At 35.8% G+C, this 16,600-nt stretch overlaps 2 protein-coding genes and 1 long non-coding RNA gene across 3 annotated transcripts; all 3 read left to right on the top strand.

Annotated features, from left to right (window-relative positions):
• The first annotated feature begins 418 nt into the window (after positions 1–418).
• Positions 419–1,877, top strand: LOC142534381 (uncharacterized). The gene is made up of 2 exons (XM_075641219.1): positions 419–1,068; positions 1,343–1,877. The coding sequence occupies exons 1-2, from the start codon at positions 419–421 to the stop codon at positions 1,875–1,877; spliced, it is 1,185 nt and encodes a 394-aa protein (XP_075497334.1).
• A 157-nt stretch (positions 1,878–2,034) lies between these two features.
• Positions 2,035–4,274, top strand: LOC142534382 (uncharacterized). Its single transcript, XM_075641220.1, has 2 exons — positions 2,035–2,391; positions 4,197–4,274. The coding sequence occupies exons 1-2, from the start codon at positions 2,035–2,037 to the stop codon at positions 4,272–4,274; spliced, it is 435 nt and encodes a 144-aa protein (XP_075497335.1).
• A 2,458-nt stretch (positions 4,275–6,732) lies between these two features.
• Positions 6,733–7,670, top strand: LOC142534384 (uncharacterized). Its single transcript, XR_012817033.1, has 2 exons — positions 6,733–7,210; positions 7,292–7,670. It is a non-coding gene; the product is annotated as an uncharacterized LOC142534384 (long non-coding RNA).
• The last annotated feature ends 8,930 nt before the right edge of the window (positions 7,671–16,600 follow it).

A 16,600-nucleotide genomic window follows, 5' to 3' on the forward strand; every position in this document is an offset into this window, starting at 1 on the left:
TGCGCACACGCAAGAAATGAATTGAATGACGCGATAGGAAAGATTCTGACCCACCGGGAAGAGATTGCTGAGTTGGAATCGGAAAATCAGATTCTTCAGATGCAGCTTGCAGAGTTCTTAGACCCAGAGGTGCCTGAGGATCCCGAGGAGGAAGAAGCCCTACCTGACGTGGCCGAGGGAAACGGAGAGATAAAGGATTAAAACATTTTAGTGAATCATTCTTAGTAGTTTATTCTCATTGTTGCTACGTTTTCTTTTCTTCAGTACATTTATTTATTTAGATTGGTCGTATTCATTTATTTTCCTGTTTGAGAAATCAATAAAATATTTTATTTGTTCCATTGATTTCAATTTACTTCTGCGCAATCTATTGCATGAACCTACTCGTACCAATTTTTAGAACTTGCGAATGTAGGAAATGGCCGGCAGACCCCCAAGGCAAAACCACAACCCGCGTTACGCTAATGCCGATCGCGAAGAGAGACAGGAGAATCGACAGGAGAATGGACCACCGACTGCAGTTAATTTAAGCCGAGCTGATCTTATTGCCATAGTCACCATAGTGTCGACAACACTGCAAGGGTTTGGAAACCCAAATGCCAATCAACCACCACCACCACCGAATGGAATCAAATTTCATTACGAGTCCCTTCGTAAGAACAGATGTCCGATATTCAGAGGGGACACTGATCCCGAAGTTGGCCAGAATTGGCTGAAGAGTGTCGAAACTCAGTTAAGGCTTTTGGAAGTTCCAGAGGCACTCAAAGTGGAGGTGATTGTACCTTTCCTGGAAGACATAGCAGCTAAATGGTGGGAAGCAGTCTCGCCAGCCATGACCGCTGCTGGACCAATCACATGGCAAAACTTCCGAGAAACATTTCTGAAACAGTACTACCCGGCAGAAGTCAGATTGCAGAAGTTAAGTGACTTTGAAAATCTTACTCAAGCTCCAGACATGTCAGTAGTGGAGTACACGTCTCAGTTTAATGCCCTTGGATCTTATGCTCCGGCCATCATGGCGGACGAAGTGCGGTTTCAGACACCCCGGGGAATGTCGAAGAGCCAGTGGTGCGTGCTTCGGATGTGGGAAAGTAGGGCACAGGATCGCAGATTGTCCTACGGCCGCCAACCAATCAGCTGGGCCCAACAAGGGAACTGGGCCGAATGTGGGAGCTAACCCCAACAAACCAAAGGAGAATAAGCCTAATGCCAGGGTGTTCGCTATGAACTAAGAAGAGGCGGACGACGCCAATGAAGTCGTATCAGGTACCATCTTACTTCAAAAAGTACCTGCTTATGCATTGTTTGACTGTGGTGCTACACACTCTTTTGTGTCTAAAAGGTTTGCTAAGAAATTAGGACTTAAGCCCGAATCTCTAACTGAACCTTTTCGGATAGCCACACCTACGAGTAAGACCATAGAAGCTCATGAAATTCACAAGGATTGTAAGATCGGTATCGCTAATCAGACTTTCAGTGCCGACTTGATACAATTGGTTATGGTCGATTTCGACATCATTCTAGGGATGGATTGGTTAGCCAGTAATAAGAGGATAGAAGACATCCCAATAGTATGTGAGTTCCCGGATGTTTTCCCAGAAGAACTCCCAGGGACAGTTCCGGACCGCGAAGTTGAGTTCGAAATTAATATGGTTCTTAGTGCAGCACCAATCTCTAAAGCACCTTACAGGATGGCGCCAGCTGAACTCAAGGAGCTAAAAGAGCAACTCCAAGAATTGCTGGACAAAAAGCAAATTCGACCTAGTGTGTCCCCATGGGGAGCGCCAGTACTCTTTGTGAAGAAGAAAGATGGGAGTATGAGATTGTGCATCGACTATAGGGAACTGAACAAGATCACTATTCTTTGTGAAGAATAAATGTAGATCACCACTTTATTGGGATGAAGTGGGAGAAAAAGTAGTAGTAGGACCCGAGCTCGTAAAGATAACAGTAGACAAGGTTACAGTTGTCCGAGAAAAACTCAAGGCAGCCCAAGACCGACAAAAGAGTTGGGCAGATCTGAAAAGAAGGCCAATGGAGTTCAACGTTGGTGAGAAGGCCTACGTAAAAGTATCGCCTATGAAAGGAGTTGTCCGATTCAGTAAAGCTGGGAAGCTAAACCCTCGTTACGTAAGACCCTTTGAGATTTTGGAAAAGGTGGGCACACTAGCATACAGATTGGCCCTGCCACCAAGCATGTCTAGAATTCACAACGTTTTCCACGTGTCCCAACTACGGAAATACATCTCGGACCCAAGCCACGTGTTAGAAGGAGAACCGCTCATGATCGAAAGTAACTTGGGAGAAGAGCTGAAGTACGAAGAAGTTCCCATTAGAATTGTGGACACCAAGGACCAAGTGCTAAGACGACGAATTATTCCCTACGTCAAGGTACAATGGTCGAACCACACCGAAAGAGAAGCCACGTGGGAGCTAGAAGAAAGGATGAGAAACCAGTACCCGTACCTCTTCGGAGACCAAGCCAACCCAAGTTTCGAGGACGAAACTTCCCATAAGGAGGGAGGGATGTAAAATCCAAGAATTTTAAGTTTTATCATTTAAGTTTTATCACGATAGTATATTTTGGATACCAGGATTTATCTCATTTGAGGAGGATGTGAGATTTGTAAGATTTTACCAAGATTGAGTGAATAATAATATCGTGTATATTATTATTTGAAATTTCGCAGATAAATGCCTAAGATTTGAGTTGATATGGAGATACCGGGATAAAAATCAGGCAAAGGATAATAAAATCCCTAGAATTCGAAATTTACAGTGTATATATTTGAGAATTTAGAAAAATTGAGAGATAAAATATTTAGAGTTCGAATTTATATCACGGATAGATCACGATTCTCGATAAAGATTTGATTCAGATTCAAATGCGATATCACTCGATCACGATAGCAGCCAACCCCTATAAATAGGAGGGCCCTGTAGACTCGAAAATCACACCACATATCACACCAAATTTTCGAAAATTGGTGCTCTAGTCTCCTTAGGAATTTTCGAGCGCAGCGAAGCCCTGCCGCCGTCCAACCAGTGAAGTAGCAATTTCGAAGAACCCTAGCCTTTTTACGTTTTTCATCAAGAATTTAAGGTAAGTGGGCTTGTTTTAAATGTGTAATTTCGGTGTATGCATTTTCGTATTTTCGAAATTTCGGTCGAGTACAATCTACCCCTTCTGGCTACGATTTGTGCATGAGTTTTATGTTGACACTGTGAGGATTCAACTTGATATGGGAGGGAATCCCAACTATGATATGACACTCATACGGTGGGGATATAACCGATCCGGCGTCGCCCCCTTAGAGGAATAAAAATTAGGGACTGACGTCAGTAAACCATTGAAAGTAGAGGAATCCCAGTGTCAGGTCAAGGATACGAATGTGGTATGAGTCAATTTATGCATGGTGTGTGTGTGTGTACATATTTCGAATTTTATATGCATGTTGTTGTGTACTCGAACGGCCCCCACTTGCTGAGTATTTCCCAAAATACTCACCCCTTACAACCTTCCCAGATAAATCCGAAGAGCAGATTGAAGAAGAAGAATCGGAACAATTTTGGGGCTGGTGAATTGTTTTAATCTCGAGAGTTGCTAGTAAAGAGGTTTCTGAATTTTGGTACTCAAGTTTTATGTAAAAACGTTTCCGCATTTATTTCATTAGTTATTTCAGTTGTAAAGACTTTGGTTTTTGAGATTATGATTAATAAACTGGTATTTCGGTTTATACTATGATACGAGGCTGGTTGTTTCAATTGTGTGATTGTTAAACGACGCCGGTGTCAAATCACGAGTTTCGGGGCGTGACACTGTCTATGAGAGACTCTATGGTGATAGCAATACAGTGAAATTTCTGACTGCCCAGAGTTGACCAATGAACAGTCTTTGAAGTCCTTCGAAGTAACAAATAATACGACATTGATAACTTGGGAGTATGAGAGTACAATGGATGTATTTTCTCGGCTTAAGAGTTTCAAGATTTCTGACGGCCCGGAGTTGACCAATGTACCGGAAAACTTGAGAGTCCATCCGGAATCAGAAATTGATGGTTGCCCAAACCTCCATAGATGATGCTAGTGTCATAAAGAGGAGCGGATCAGATATGATATTTCTATTCTAGTAACATGTCCAATAAGATCATCGCTAAACTGGCTAACCATTTTGTTAGTTTTGTGAACTGTACAAGGGGCTTATGGAGTCGCTTGAACTTTATCTTATGGGAGCTAAGAAGAAGAAATACCCAATCGAACTTTCCGCGACATAGTCATAGTTTTTGTAGTTCCAATGCATACATTGTGTTTATATTTCTGCTATGTGGAGTTATATCAGTCAAGAATCATGTTTCTTTCCCCTGCTTATCCTAGTAACTTCATTCCAGCATTCAGCTCAGATTCATTTCTTTTTTACTCCAAGAAATATATTGTGCACTATGGATAAACCAATTCTATGTTCACATGATTTTTAGCTTTCATATATATATTGATTCCAATGATGAAATTGATTTGTTTTAATTAGCCTAGTGTTGTATATCTGTATATTAGTCCACGGATTTTTATGGCTTGATAGCATGGAGGGTGAATTACGAAACCAGAAATCCAAGTAGCTATGAAATATGATTAGTTTGGGATGACAGTATATCACCTCTCCATAATCCATACAATTCTTCTAAAATGAACACATTGAACGTGATGATCATGGGATTAATATTCTAGCTTCAGGAAAATGTAAAACTTCAAATACTTTAATGCATTACAACTCTTGGAGATCATTTCTTCTATAGCAAAGTTCCTTGAATACAATGCATTTACCAGTTGACAAATGCTAGCATTAAGGTAAATATTTTGTTTTGGCATATTGCTTACAAGTCACGAATGGTTAGGTTGCACCCACTGTCTATCCTGTCTCAAAAGGAGGGATTTGTGTGTTTTTCTTTCATATTCTATTGGTTTTCTACTCGAACTTGGACTGGACATTGAACTTGAGCATTTCTTCTCAATAGAGTTACAGGTAGCAACAGGACCAGACTATTTCTTCACATATGCATCAAATGCTCTCACTGGCTCTTGTCTACTCCATTATGACTTGTGGGAAGCCTCACAAAATTTATGAACTTGTGCATGAGTCTCTTCCCAACTATCATAAACACCAGGTTTTTTTCAAATAAATTTTCAAAATTATAACTGGTTGCATAAATATTTACATGTATAAAATTTTATCATACAGGGGTAATTTCAATTATTAAGTAATAGAAATTATATATATATATATATACAATTTTTTTAAAACATTATGCAATCAACCTTAGATTCCTATATATATATATAAATTTTCACATAGGCAAAAATAAAGAAGAACTAATTCACTTTTATTTCGAGCATCATTAAAATTAAATTGCTCAAAAACTCACATTGAAATTGCCAGAAGATGTGCACTGCCGGACGAGTTTGGAGCACATCATGAAATTATATTATATATAGTTGAATGTCTGGAAAATAATGGTTGTTTGTATAGATAGCATAATTGACGAGTAGATTTTTGCACCATATTTATCATTTTGTAACACATGCAGATGTGTTACAGGGATTAATTATATTTATGATTAGTGAATTGACTGACCAAACATTAATGACAACAAGCTGAATTCACATTAATTGTTATTATTATGTTTCAAAATACATAAGTGCAGTGACATTATACATAAGCCAATAAATAATCGATTTTTCGATTAAAACATACAATGCAAAATTGATAATGGAAAGATTACTTAACCATCAGAGATTCAAATCTGGAATTACTACAAAGGTCGATGTTAGCCTTCGCAGGAGTGCGGTTCTTCGATTTATATGTTATTTCTCCTAACTATAGCCCTTCACTCTACTTACTTGGGAGAAATTTTTAATCCAAGGGTTCTAAAATGTGAAGAATGATATTTACGAGAGGAAATCACGACTGAGAATAATATGGTAACAAATTAAAAACTTGATGGATGAATCCAGCAGTCAAGAAAGACGAGGGAAGAAAAGAAAAAAGGACAAATATGATGGACGAAAATAGGTATTATCCTTATATTTATAATACATTACGCTTACATAAAATAGAAAGGAAGAAAAACAAAGAGCCCAACCCAAACCCATTTCTCATAACCGTCATTGCCGCCACCTTGAAGCCGCCAAATCAACGCCGTTCTACACATGAAAATGAGAGATTTTATTGCCCATGTTATAAGCTTCATTTCAAGCCTTGGATCGACGAATTTGTGCAAGAGATCGAGTTGGTTGAGCTCTGTTTATGACTGCATCTGCGCGGCTTCTGTTGATTTATTGTTTTCTCGCACCCAAGATACAGTGAAAGTTCTAAAATTTTGTTTCGACGCTTGAAAATTTTATTGGGAGTCTTATTAATTAATCATTCATACGGTGTTTAGATTGTATACATGTGAGTTTCAAACGCTGGATACCAAACCAGTACGGGATTAGCGGAGCTGGTCCTTCTTGTATATTCTTACGAACAGATCTCTCTCGTTTGATCATCTAATAAATTCCACGATAAATATCTTGTTCATATGATGAAATTTGAAAATTTCGAATACCAAGATTGTGTGGCAGCCATGGCCCAAAAAAATCACAATTTATTTTTAATAAATCTCAATTTAGTTTTTTTTTAAAAAATAAGAATGGATCCATTTATTTCTATATATCTAATCTGAATGAATAGATGGGTTCCTTTGCATCCATTCATTGAATTGTCTTCTTTTACTAGCATTCATCATAATTTAAATGCTACCAAGATTTTTTCTATTTCCGAAGCTGTGCATTTAAAAGTATATATACTTGTATTTTTTTACTTGAGTATTGATATTTATTAATTTATAACAACAAAAGCTTGTTTAAGTATTATCATTGAAACATGGTTTTTGATTACTGAAAAAACTAGGACTTGTCAGTTTCTCTTTTATTCACGACTTTTTTATTTACATGTTGGATTGGGTACACTCTGATTATTTTGAACTTCGTATCTATCACTTCCTTGTTGGATTCCAGTCGGCGGTGGCATTAGAACGGAGTATGGCAGAATCTTACCTTTGACATGAATCATTTGAAGATCCTTGGATTGGAAATATCTTCTTATGAACTTGCTGAAGTCAGCTGCGCTATCTGCTTGATTAGAAGCGCCCCTAATTTGGAATCTCTCAATTTTATAGTAAGTGATGTAATTTTGGTCGTGGATTTTATTGGATATTCTTTTCTAGTTTCCATCTATTATTTATCTCTCGTCGTTTAGATTTCAGCCCATGACCAGCAAATATCGACTACCACGCTATTTTTGGTGCGGCAACATGAGCATATCATTTCTTTCAATGGCCTCAAAAAAGTATTGATTTGGTGGCTAGGTTGCAAAGAACCTGATATCGAATTGGTTCAGCTTATTTTTTCTTTTTCCCCAGCACTGGAAAAATTCATTATTCCTCTTAGTTATGAAGGATCCTGTTTATTAGATTACTTAGTTTCAATGCCCAAAGCATCACCAAAAGTCGAAATCGTTTTAGATTATATGGATACAGAGTCAAAAGTTTTCGATTTCATGTCTTCTGTTTGAAAAGGACTCATTTTCTGGTTTGTGACTAGACCGTGAAATTGGGGAATTTAGAATCATTTTTTTAGAGATTTGCATTGATTTTTAACATAATAAAACAAGTCTGGTGGTGCTATTATGTAAGGAGATGTTCTTGCTTCAGCATTGTTCTTGTCCATGCTCTTAACATTCATTCACTTCTTGTTTTTATTATAATTCGAGAGTATCTAGTTTTTTATGAAAATATAGATATATAAATTAAAGTGTTTAAAATTTTTGTTTTACATAAATTTTATTTTATTTACGAACTATAATTCTATAAAAATATCTATGTTTTTAACATATATATGTTTAATTTTCATATTAATAGAAAAGTAAAACAACGATTAAACTTAAAAATATCAAATTTCTAACTAAACTATTTCTCCTCCTAATTGGGCTATATCAATTTTTTTTAAATAAACTGATTTGTATTGTAATTAATCCCATAACAGAATATTACAAGTAATATTTGATTATGGTTATCGATATTTTGATTCGTTTTTAAGTTTTCTTTTAAACGAATTTTTTTTTGGAAAAAAATTCTTAATACTAAAAATATCAATTTCTTATTGAAGTATTAAACTATTGTCAAACTTCAACTTTTATATCATCACTTTTCATTTTATGCACAATGACTTCAGTTAAATTATGTTGCCCATATTTTTAATCTTTAACGAATAAATTTGATTAGAAAAATAAAAATATTTGTGTTTATTTTATTAAAAATTACTTAATATTTTGTAATATTGAAATTATTTTTCCTAGTCCACTCATCAAAGTAGTTTAGTTAAAACTTTTCGGTCCATGTTTTATATTTTTATACATGTATTATAAGCAACGTCGTTTAAATACGATTAAGGGTGAAAAGTGAACAAAAAGCTTCGATTTGGGCAAAAGCTTGGAAAACAATCAATTTTTTGGTTGACCATATTAAGAGTGAAAAAACGTAATTTTAAAAAAAAAATAAAATTTTAATGTTAATTAATTTATTTTTTAATAACTTTTAACTTTAAAGTAATAAATAATATAATTTTTTTAAACAGAAAAACCCACCCTTAAAGACATCTAAATTAAATTTGTCCGTACAATTCATTTCTTTGCAACTAAGAGATGAAACTTCACCGAATACAAAAGTTTTAATCCATAAAATTTGTGATTTTGAGACTTACATTTTTTATAACTTGAAAATGCATGCATTTATTCTTAAAATTTGTAAGTATAAATGTTATTTAATCTATTAATCAACTTAATACAATTAAAATTATACCAAAAATTTAAAACGATTTTTCACATTTAATCTTGTTCAAAACAATCTTAAACTTGTGAAGGTCGAAACTTGATCGTGATGCATTGCCATGTTTCTTGTTTTTTAACCCATAAATTCTTGTTCAAAACCCGCTTAAAAACACAAATATTATTACTGGGTTATAGTTTGTAAAACAAATAAACTTTATTTAAAGCAAAGATTTATAATTTAATAATTTTAATTATATCTGTATATTTATGAGATCTGGTTATTATAATTATAATTAATTATCAAGCAATATTGATTTATTTAAATCTAGAACGGAAAAAAATGGTTTAGAATACTTTAAAATTAATTTCAGGGCTTGAAAAAATTTCGGCATGACTTTCCAGTAAATAAGACAGACCAAAAAAATTAAAATACTTGTAAAAGAAAAATAAATCAAAGATGACGTTGCGATATTCATAAACAATCATACACAAATACCGACCAAGCACAAAACAACAATTCATGGGCAGCAATTCAAATATAGCCCGCAAGGCTCACAATAAACCATAGTGCCCAACATCAACCACAATAGCCCCCAAGTATAAAATACTGATGTTAGAATTCTGGTATGAAACTGTAAAACAAAAATAACGATAATCATAAATCATACATAAACATATAATAAAATGAAATATGCAATGCATCAACATAGCGCAATAACAACAGGATAATAGGAGCCAATAAATAGTATGATAACGAGAGTAATGCTCGAGTAACAACATACATGGGAGCTAATACTAATTGTAGAACCGATCACTTGTCGTTTTACCAAAAGCAATAGATGGTAGCAATTGTGCAACTTAAATATTTAAATCGCACAATAACTCAATCATCACGTTTCGATTTCACTTTCTAACAAGAAAAATTACTGCATCCAACAATCCTTACCTGTTAGATCATTTTTTTTCTTTATGATAACAAACAATGGATTAATGTACAAGATCAAGCTACTGTTGTATGTATTACATATACAAGACCGCTCAGTAGAAGATTCAAAAGAAGCTACTCAACCGATCTCAGCGTATAGAGCCATTCAACCATTCAAGTATTAGCACAAGATTTCTGAGTATATGAAATCTATTCGACCACTCAAGATGATCACTTCAGGCAGATCATAACTGTTTCTTTCCGCTTTAAGAAAATTTCAAACTGAGCATTAATGGAATAGTACATAAAGTGAAGAAAGAGCAAAGACAACTTTTTGCATTTAAGAAGCTACAATTGAATGTTGAAAAAGCATTGCAAAAGTACTATAAATAGAGGATTCCAAGAAGAAAAAATAAGATAAAATAAAAACTCTACGCATTCGAAGAAAATTTCTTGAGCTTGCATTCTCTCTTAAGTTTTTGAGCACTCTACCTTTCTTCATCTACTACTGCTCAACCGCCTACACTAAAAAGACTATATCAGATCATCAAGGATCTATTTGGGTTTCAAGACAACTATTCAGCATTTTATATTGAATCGTTGAAGAAGTTTCCTAAATTAGATCTTTCAAAAGTTGGAAAACGTCATGCAGGGTGATTGACGTTGACGTTGGACCATCGACGAACAAAAATGAGTTACAAAACAGAGCCCAGAAACGGAGAACACTTTCCAGAAGAGCTATTTGTATTGAGAGAGGTTTTTTGGTGAGTTGGATGAAGTAGTGAAAACCTTGGGTTTTCCACACAGCCCAAAATAGGGTTCTAACCTATCAACCCAAGTAACCCGTTCCGTGGCAAAACAAGGCCACGTCTTAAATTTGGCAGCCTTGGAGGGTTGTCGTAGGGAACTAGAAAAAAACTATGATGAATCATATATAGAGGCAAGGGGAAATATATTTTTAGTAAATGGTTTGGGGAAAGGAACTGTTGATCTCGGTTTTCTCGTGTCCAAAACGCAGTGGAAGTTTTAAAAATTTTAGATCTTGACATTTAAGATGTATTGTTTGGACACTCGTATGGTTTTAATAAAATAAACATACATAGGATGTTTAGTTTTTATCTTTAGTGAATTAATTCACTTGGCTCCAACTACTCTGGTATTAGCGGACGTAGCTCTTGTTGTAAATCCCTACGAACGTTCTTCGATCTCCTAATCCGGTCCATGACTGTAATATTTGTTCATCTTCTAAGTTGTACTAGAAATTGTAGAAGATATTTGCGTAGAGATGGTACACGAAGAAGAAATCGATTCAAGCCGAATTTTTCTTGCATAAAAAAAATAGATTTCGAGAGCATCTTTTGGAATTTGGGAAGAGCCGAAAGTATTCTTCTTGCCCAAGGAATGAATTAACGAGAGCAGCACCTCTTTTTCTTTTTAAAAAACTCTCGGATGCCATTCACGTAAATAAGGATCAAATCCTTATTATTATTTCTAATCATTACTTTACTTAATTAATCAAATTAATTAAGTTATTTTATGATTCCAAAAATATTTGCATGCCTTTTCAATTGTCATTCAAAAGCTTCGGTCCATTTCTACTACATTAACCAAAATAATAATATATTTTATTATTTTAATTAATTGTAGTTTCCTTAATTAATCACATTAATTAAGTTAATGGATTTCAACATATATTTGATTCTCGAAAATAGCACACCACTAATCATGCAATATTATTTTGCTTTGTATGCAAGTTTTATAAAATTATGGTATCATGAATATTTTCATATTACATAAATCAATACCATATTTTATAAAAATTTAATGGGTTATATTTTAACTCAATTATAATATAATTAATTATTAAAGCTCATTTGAACTTTAATAAATTTGCATGGTGGGCTTATACTCTTACAATCCCATAATCCATGCTCTTATTACATTAATCTCAACATAAACCCGATCGACGATACAATATCATCGATGTGACAAATTCAACTTATTTGTTATTATGATGCACACTTTAATATCGAGATCACCAATGTCTAAATAAAGCATGTGTACTCCTTTTGACTGTCTTAACAGCCATGCTCTCAAAATTTCTATAAGCTTTTATAAACTTTATTTATAGGCTTCTCGATTGATCAAATCAAACTTATTTCTTATAAATTCAACTCATTGAATTTTTATCTCAATGTTTTCCATAAATTCAACTCCTTGAATTTATTATCTCAACGAGAACAAGTAAACCAGTGCTTGTGTGACCCTCAATGGTTCAGGGATACAGCTAGTCGTGAGTTCACAACTCTTTGTTATTCAGGACATAATCCTTTATTCAAGCTTACCCTAATTTGCCCAATTCCATGCACCAACATTTGATCATGAGAATGTCAGAAACTATTTTCTGATTAAACCCATCGAATCATGGTAAGAGCGTCTAGTAGTATCGCCCCATGATCCCCTAGGTATCACTGATAGTGCCTGCAATAACCAGTCGATTATTATTAGCGAACAGTACGGTCCCTTCATCTCATATATCCCGATCGAATCTGCAACCATTTGTTCATCGAGGGTTGCATATTAATTCGATGACTATGTGATAAACATAAATAGTGGCATCGCATGTACAATTGGAGAACTCCTTCTCCAATGTACATCTCATTACTCTGGCCAGAGATTCCATGCACTATTATTTCATCAGATCATATAGGATATCCACACCCGTAGGTGAGAGGTGAATCCCCTACTACAATGCACTAGCTTCTATATGTGTCGCAACTGTACCCAACCTCGCCACCTGATGACTCTCCTGGAGCCTGTAAATGAGTCAAAGCACAGCCCTAGCATATAGAGCCTCAGTGTTGTCCCGGGTCGTAAGGACTAATGGTGTACAATCATAACCACGGACTTATCCTCTCGATGAATGATAACCACTTGGAAAGTCCGAGGGAGGGTTGTTCAGTATAATCATCATATGACTACCCATCTGCATGTTTGGACATCTCTATGCCCTTACCAAGAAACGCAGTACACAATATCACAGATGCTAGTCTCGAGCTCAAGCGGTCTTTATCCTTATTTTAGGCAGCTGAATCGGCTAGAACGAATTTAGAATATGCAGTGTTTACAAATGAGTTTCAACATCGAATTACGATTCATTTGTATTAAAGCATAATCAAGGACTTTATCGATGCTGATAGCATGGGTATACAGATAAAGTAAAACGAAACCATTTAAAAGTAAATTGTATTAAAATAAAGATTGTTTATTACACTTGAGTCAATAAATTCCCCAGCCAACAGTTGGCTTACAGGGCATCTACTCTAACAATCTCCCACTTGCCCTAGAGCCAACTACCCATAACTTTAATCACATTGCTTCGCGATGCTTTTCAAACAATGGTCCTCGCAAGGGCTATGTAAGTGGATCAGCACTATTATCTGCAGAGGGGACTATTTCGACTGATATATCTCCTCTTCCCACAATCTCTCGTATAATGTGGAACTTCCTCAGTACATGTTTGGATCGCTGATGAGACCTTGGTTCCTTTGCTTGCGCAAAGGCACCAGTGTTGTTGCAGTACACCGGGACTGGATCAACTCCACTAGGAATAACGCCCAACTCTTGGACAAAACTCCTCATCCAAACTGCCTCTTTTGCTGCAGCAGATGCAGCAATGTATTCAACTTCAGTGGTGAAATCCGCAATGGTGTCTTGCTTGGATACAAAACCAGAGGTCGATTTCGAATCATATACGTCACATTGGAAGCTAGAATCAGCGTAGCCTTCCAATTTTAGTTCTCCACCCCACAGACCATGAACAAGTTATTAGTCCTTCTTAAGTACTTAATAATATCTTTCACGACCTTCCAATGCATTGGAGCAGGGTTTGCCTGATATCTGGTTGTAATACTCAGAGCACAAGCAACATCAGGACGTGTCGATATCATACCATACATTATACTACCAATGGCTGACGCATATAGAATACGTGTCATCATCTCTATCTCTCCATCAGTCTTGGGGCACATTGCATTAGATAGAGTAACACCATGACACATTGCTAAGTATCATCTCTTGGACTTTTTCATAGAGAATCTCTTTCAAATGGTATCGATATAAGTCACTTGGGTGAACCTCAACATCCTCTTTGATCTATCTCTATAGATTTGTATTCTCAATACATAGGATGCTTCACCCATGTCTTTCATGGAGAATTTACTTGCTAACCATACTTTAGTTGATTAAAGTAATCCTACATCATTCCTAATGAGCAGGATGTCATCAACATAAAGTACTAGGAATGTCACTACACTCCCACTAACTTTCTTGTACACGCATGGTTTCTCAGGATTCTTAGCAAAATCAAACTCTTTGATAGTGGTATCAAATCTGAGGTTCCAACTCCTTGACACCTGCTTGAGACCATTTGAAGGAATAAGTATCAGATATTGCTTCTTTGAAGTTCATTCGATCACATCCACCACAAGGCTCATCATGGCCTTGTTCATGAAGAAGCGTATATCTTGAAGGTGGTCTGACAACCCTATCAGACCTTCTAGGAGCGTGTACTTTAACTACTGGTTGTTGGGGATTAGGTTCAACTTCTATAGTTGAGGGAGTATCTTGAATTTCTTCAAGTTCTATCATCTTGCCTTTTTCTATCTAATAGAAATTCATTTTCCAAAAAGGTGGTATTTCTTGAAACAAACACTTTTGCTTCATTGGGATGATAGAAATAATATCAAACAGAATTCTTTGGATATCCTACAAAGTAGCACAAAATGGATCTATTGTCCAATTTGTCTCACACTGTCTGCTTCACGTAAGCAGGACATCCCCATATTCTCATGTAAGAATATTTGGGAGTTTTTCTCATACATATCTTATATGGTGTTTTATCCACTGCTTTTGTATGGACATTATTCAACAATGTTGCCGCAGTTTCAAGCGCAAAGCCCCAAAATGATGTAGGCAATTCAGTGAATCACATCATGGATCGAACCATGTCCAACAAGGTTCGATTACGACGTTCAGAAACACAATTCAATTGTGGTGTTGCTGGTGGATTCCACTGTGAGAGAATCTCATTCTCTTTTAGATAACCCAACATTCAGCACTTGAGTATTCTCCACCTCGATCAGATCGAAGTGTTTTAATACTTCTTTTCAGCTGATTTTCTACTTCAGATCTGAATTCTTTGAATTCAAATGCTTCAGATTTGTGTTTTATCAAATAAACACACCCATACCTCGAATGGTCATCAGTAAAGGTAACGAAGTAGGATTTCCCATATTTTGTGCTAACACTTAGCGGGCCACAAACTTCTGTGTGTATCAAATCCAGTAGACCATGCGCACGTTCCACGTTTCTATCGAATGGAGTCTTTGTCATTTTTCCTTTTAGACAGGATTTACAAGTAGGTAGAGAATTTATGTCTGACAAGTCAAACATGCCTTCTCCCACTAGTTTGTGCATCATTCTTTGAGAAATGTGACATAGTTTAGCGTGCCATATTTGTATGGGATTTGGATCATCTAACTTTCTTTTATTTGTTGTTGAAATCATGTTTACTTGGACATATACTTATCATTTCCAGAATATTTCTGGCACATATAATTTCTTATGTCCGGACTTCTTGCAGTGAAATAAATATGTTCTAACTTATAGGGCTTTGTAGGCCTTTTAAGTGTCCTTCAGAGTTTGCCTCTTATTGGGTTTGTTTTTCTTGTGAGGGGCAGAACATTTCTTTCCCTTACCTTGTGGGCCAATTTTTGTCTGACGAGATGCCCATTAGAAAAACAACAATTACTTGTTTTATGGTGATCTCATAAGTCATAAGCATGTTGACTAGCTCTTCAAGGCTATCATCTATCTTATTAAAATTGAAATTCACCATAACCCCGTCAAATGAGGAAGAGAAAGACAACAAATTGATGTTATCCAGTAACTCGTTAGGAATCACATATTTCAGACCTACCACATTCTCAATAATCCCAGTCATACATACACCACACTCATGGGCCAAAGAACCATCTTGCATACGTGTAGTAATGAGCTCCTTGAAAGTAATGTGCATCATTGTAGGAGTTTCATGCACCATGCAACTCTTGCACGTGCATTCGAATGTCAGCAGCATTCAACACTTCCTCAAACTGTCCCTATAATTCATTTGACAAATAAGCGAGCATGTTACACTTTAGCTTGTATACTATGGTCCTACCATCTTGCATGCTTTGTCAGTTCAGCACGACTGACATTAGTGTGTATGTCATTTTCTCCGAATTCAGAACAATTTTCCCAACTAGCCTTGAAAATTAGATTCAGTTAGCTTGTTAATAAAAAAATTGGATTATGTGACGAAATCGAAAATATACTGATTTGGAAACAGAATAATAGTTGCTGATTATTTTAAAATAATTTAAAGATATAAAATATGGATTTTATTTTATAAATCTCCCTCCCACTATTTTGACATTTCCACCACCCTCTGATGAAAAAGGAAAATCGTATTTCCTTAGTGGGCACGTAGAGTCCAATTAGCCAATAATAATCCCGAATAATATAAACCAATTATAATTTCTAAAAGGTAGAATTCAATTGCATCACTATGCAACCTCCGCGTGTTTTGCCTCACGTTTAATAAAGATCCAATAATATGACGCCGTTTATTTTCGCGTGTCAAACCGACCCATCAATATTGAATTGTAGTAGACGGTCGCCATGATTTTCCCCAATAATATGAGCCGAATTCATGGGAGTTCCACTCAATTCACATCATATGTCCAGTGGAAGTCACAACTTTCCGGTGTCCA

Source organism: Primulina tabacum, unplaced genomic scaffold, assembly GCF_025594145.1.
Source record: "Primulina tabacum isolate GXHZ01 unplaced genomic scaffold, ASM2559414v2 Contig470, whole genome shotgun sequence".
NCBI classification, from domain to species: Eukaryota; Viridiplantae; Streptophyta; class Magnoliopsida; order Lamiales; family Gesneriaceae; genus Primulina; species Primulina tabacum.

Coding starts and splice junctions, on each gene's coding strand:
- LOC142534381 (XM_075641219.1), top strand. CDS start 419: ATGGCCGGCAGACCCCCAAGGCAAAACCACAACCCGCGTTACGCTAAT. Junction 1,069..1,342: donor GGAATGTCGAAGAGCCAGTG/GTGCGTGCTTCG, acceptor TGTGTCTAAAAG/GTTTGCTAAGAAATTAGGAC.
- LOC142534382 (XM_075641220.1), top strand. CDS start 2,035: ATGGAGTTCAACGTTGGTGAGAAGGCCTACGTAAAAGTATCGCCTATG. Junction 2,392..4,196: donor GAATTATTCCCTACGTCAAG/GTACAATGGTCG, acceptor GAACTGTACAAG/GGGCTTATGGAGTCGCTTGA.